Source organism: Ruditapes philippinarum, unplaced genomic scaffold, assembly GCF_026571515.1.
Source record: "Ruditapes philippinarum isolate M1 unplaced genomic scaffold, ASM2657151v2 ctg5645_1_1_1_1, whole genome shotgun sequence".
Taxonomy (NCBI): domain Eukaryota; kingdom Metazoa; phylum Mollusca; class Bivalvia; order Venerida; family Veneridae; genus Ruditapes; species Ruditapes philippinarum.
In genome coordinates this window covers 77594-81942 of record NW_026853584.1, presented here as the reverse complement: position 1 = coordinate 81942, position 4349 = coordinate 77594, and the positions used below count along the sequence as shown (strand labels likewise).

General features: G+C 30.2%; 1 protein-coding gene across 1 annotated transcript; it reads left to right on the top strand.

Moving 5' to 3' along the window:
* The first annotated feature begins 398 nt into the window (after positions 1 to 398).
* Positions 399 to 4138, top strand: LOC132737262 (adhesion G-protein coupled receptor D1-like). The gene is made up of 6 exons (XM_060724521.1): positions 399 to 519; positions 1761 to 1802; positions 1983 to 2051; positions 2865 to 2907; positions 3203 to 3273; positions 3553 to 4138. The coding sequence occupies exons 1-6, from the start codon at positions 430 to 432 to the stop codon at positions 3706 to 3708; spliced, it is 471 nt and encodes a 156-aa protein (XP_060580504.1). The 5' UTR covers positions 399 to 429; the 3' UTR covers positions 3709 to 4138.
* Positions 4139 to 4349: the final 211 nt, after the last annotated feature.

Below are 4349 nucleotides of genomic sequence, written 5' to 3'. Positions count from 1 at the left end.
AATGAAAATGTTTATTTTACCAAAACATAAAGATCGAACATATTGAGTATCAGTTTAGTTATATGAGCAATTAATAACTTTCAATTTTGTCTTTCTCGTAAACAATTTTTGCATTTTCATGTTGAATAAGGTTACATGACGTGTTCATGCAGATTATCATCTTTTTCACACATAAATGAATTGTTGTAGAATAATTACAGTTTAAAACTGAAAATAGAGAACAAAAATAAAGTTAACATAAAAGAGGTTACTTATTTTATGTGTTTCAAATGAGTAAACAGTAATTCTTATGAATAAGATTCTTACTTTTAAGCAGTTTCTACAATGAACAGATAAATTATACCTATCACATCTGGTCTGATAATTAAAGTACTAATGTTTTATTTATGCAGAACAAGCTTCCGGTCATTGTGTGTGCTAGTTCCTGTTATGGGAGTGTCCTGGATTCTAGGAATATTCTACGTGAATGATAGTTTTTACTTCATTCAGTATATTTTTGCAATACTAAATGGACTTCAGGTAACTTAATTTCTGGTGATATAGAAATGCGTCTTTTCCTTATTTAGTTGCTACTTGGTCATGTGGCAAAAATATAAACTTCATTTAACAATATGTGAAATGATATAATACGTTCATATCTAATCATGACTACCAGATGCAGTTGTAAAGTATTTGTTAATTTACTCTCTGAACATGAATTAAGAAATTACATCGGTCTGAGCGGTGCTTATCGGCTATTTAACACCGGTTTGGAGTGTTGATGCGTAGGAATTGACCAAAAAGGCCGCAGGCCTGAGTGATTGTTTTTTTCCGCATCAAAACGACAAAACCAATGTTAAATAGCCGATAAACACCGCTCAGACCGATATTATTTCGATTATAACAATACAAAATAAGGAAGATCCCTTCTGTTATTTTTTCAAGCGAAAATATACGGTGCCGATTTTTGTATAATGCTTCTCGATTTCGCCCCCTACTGTTCCTTAATTATTGAAATTATTAAACAAAAAAATTATAAGAAAAAAAGTAATTTTATCAAGATTTCAACAATAAAAGCTTACATCTTACAATGGATTGTATTGTGTTTACATCAGTGTCTTGTATGTTTGAAATGACGTCGGCGTTTATGAATGAGTTGTTTACTTAGGATGACGTCATTACGCTGCTTACGGATTGGCGCCGTTTTGTCAAAATAATTATTAACTGATATGGATCAAATCTGTGGCGTTAGAGTATGAGAGATATTATTTCGATATTGTGTGAAAAAAAAACATTATGATAACTGAAAATTTAAATAAAAATGCGTTTTATTGTTGCTTTAAGAGGCTTTGTAAACTATATAATCGAGGGAGAAAACATACCAGCCGCATATACATGTAGTCCCTAACCAGTGCTTATTGGCAGTTTTACACTTTTTTCTTTGTCTATAGTGACAAAATCACGAGGAGTGTTAGAATTTGCAATTACGCTTTTCTCCAGTTTTTTTCTATAATAGGCATAATCAATCAGTGTCCAAATACATGGTTTTCAATGTGTTTAAAATTTACACTTATTTATTTCAAAGATTTGTTTTAAAGAATATAAAAACACAACAAAAATGTTATTTAATAAGGAAAAATAAAATAACTTTATTTCAAAGGTTTGACTGTGGAATTTGGAAAGTGTTTGGTTAGCTGTTTATAAAATTTTTATCTGAGAAAAAATGTTATCATATATTAAATTATTAAATATATTCTAAATCGTTATTCTTTCTTTTTCAGGGATTTTTTATATTTTTATTTCATTGCCTCTTAAATAAACAGGTAAGTAATTACTTTTGTTAACCGTGTAAGAAAAATAAATTTAAGATCACTATAAAATAGAGTTTTTAAATAGAATTTCTGAACGAGCATATGATGTAGGCTTATCAGCATTTAATTGTATAAACCTCAGCAGAAAACTACAATGGACGATGGTGAAATTTATTCAAATATTCTTTTCAGGTAAAGAATGCTATTCAGCTTAGGAATAGACGGAGATCATCGGTTAAAGAAACGTCGAAAAGCACGTTGGTAAGCGTAAAACATTTACACCTATAACAATGTCATATATGTACATAACCTAATTTTACAGTTAATTATCTTTTTTCAAACATTTAGAGTTATTTATAGATTTTTTATTAAAAACGAAAGTAATGCCCTTTCAAAGTTATTGGCTGTTTAAAGATCAGCAGAAAGAATATTATATTATAATACAAATGTCTTATTATATGATCTTTATTAAGCTTTTAAATGCTTTTCACTGATTGGCTGAAACGTAATTTTCTCTAGTAAATAACAGGTAAATTTCAGTATATTTTATTACCTATAAATAGATTTGAAATGTCTTTCACTGATTACCAAAGAAGTTACTTTTTGTAAAACAGAACATGTTAATAGCATAGTATATTCACTGTTCTTTTCCTAATAATAGATTTTCAGAGTATTTGCACCGTTTGTTTTTCCCCTAAAATAGACTTCTTAAAATCCTCCAAAGACGTGACGTCATACCCAGATTCCTATTATTTTGAGAAGGAAACGTTGGGTGACTCGCAAATGAAAGTCGATTAGTCTATTTTAGTTGCGTCCTTATGTTTTCTAAGGACAATACGAATTAAGCGTAACCATGCGCTTTTTAAAATATAACGGCCAAATAGTTGAAAAAATTTACAAGCTGAAGAAATGTCGACTTCCGTCGTATTCAATGCCAGATTTGATATGCCATATAAAAACTATAATATATGATATGAGAGAGCTGAAAAGTCCATATTTGCATACATAATGTAATAGCTTATTGTTTAAAGGAGATGGTTGATTTTAAGTTCATCAATTTTGTTTATTTTTCAGAGGAGTACTTCGAAAGATGAAAGGAAGTCGAAAGACCTTAAAGGTAAAAAGTTTGACGTGCCATATTTATATTTTGAATTTTTTAGGTCCAACACGGGCTAACTTTCGTAAACCATTGTAAACCGAAATTGGTTTATTATACACTTCAAATGATTTACGATGCTGTGTTAAGCTAACATCATCTCAAATAATTGTTCGTGAAATCATTGCATGTGTTCCGTTGTTAATCGTTTTAACACCGTATCTGTTTGTATCTGGTTTTTTTTTGTTGTTGTTGTTGTTCTTGATAAATCTAGTGCATTTCAGAAACACTATTATTCTACTTTTCGTTATTCTAGAACCAAGGAAATCATTTATTGATAGTGGCGATTTTACTACTCAAAATGACAGTGATGATTGGAAAGATAAGGTATGTAATATTATATTATATCATTATATTTATTAATGACAATATTTTTGCATCTTTCTTGTTTGTTCAAATAAAATTGCCGGACTGTTAAATCATGTTTAGCCTGTAATTTATTTCACATTTATGACGCTATGATTATTTTTTACATTTTATTTTCGCTATTTTCAGTATTTTCTTGTTATGTTTCCGATTATTTTGCATTTTTCCCACACTAAATGTCGTTTGTTTATCTACATTAAATATCGTTTGTTTATTTTAAACATTTTCTTTTAACTTTAGATGATTGATACTCAATACCCGTCGCCGGATGTGAAGTTTGCAACGCCGCTGGGATTTTATGGAAATGGTAGACGAGCAGCTACATTTTCTGTTGAATCACGGGACAAATTAACTGGCCATGCTCAAACACCTCACAGAAATCCAGTGGTCACTTAGAGGCTAATTTATTTTCGGCAAGACTTTGAAAATGAAGACACATGATTCCATGTTAACCACTATAAGATGTAAAAAGTTTAGTGTTTAAACGTGTGTATCTGTTTTGATGTTGCTTTTTTAACTATATAAACAAAAATAGTAAAATGTGTCAGTTTAAAACATTATCAATATCCTTGTTGTTGATTAGTGCATTTTGTAATCCATATTATTTAAATTGTGCGAGTATTAATTTTTTCCTCAATTGTTATCAAAAGCCAAAACTTCTTGTGCTGTATAAAGTGGCCCATAACCAAATTACCTCCAATTATTCTTGCAAACTTCGCCTTGGGAAAGTTGTGCTCATAGCCGATGCATCGGCATCAAAGTGTCAGGTTAAAGTTGTTTTTTTTGTGATTATAAAGATAATCATTTATTTAACTCTTTACAAGATGTAACCGATTCATATAATATCAAAGTATATAAAGTTGCACATATACAGTTCAAAATCATCAATTTTTCAATTTCAATGTAGTAAATGACACAACATGTCTTAAATAATCCCCTTCCGCATAGCGGATAATAGGAATAGTCTTCGTCTGTCAGTATGTCTGTCAGTCAGTCTGTCTATCCGTCCTTCCGTCTGTCGCACTCACAGGACAGTA

What these genes read in the sequence shown, in the direction of transcription:
- LOC132737262 (XM_060724521.1), top strand. Translation starts at nt 430, where the DNA reads ATGGGAGTGTCCTGGATTCTAGGAATATTCTACGTGAATGATAGTTTT. An exon ending in GAAGTCGAAAGACCTTAAAG is followed by an intron (nt 2,908 to 3,202) that starts GTAAAAAGTTTG and finishes TCGTTATTCTAG; the next exon opens with AACCAAGGAAATCATTTATT. An exon ending in GTGATGATTGGAAAGATAAG is followed by an intron (nt 3,274 to 3,552) that starts GTATGTAATATT and finishes TTTTAACTTTAG; the next exon opens with ATGATTGATACTCAATACCC.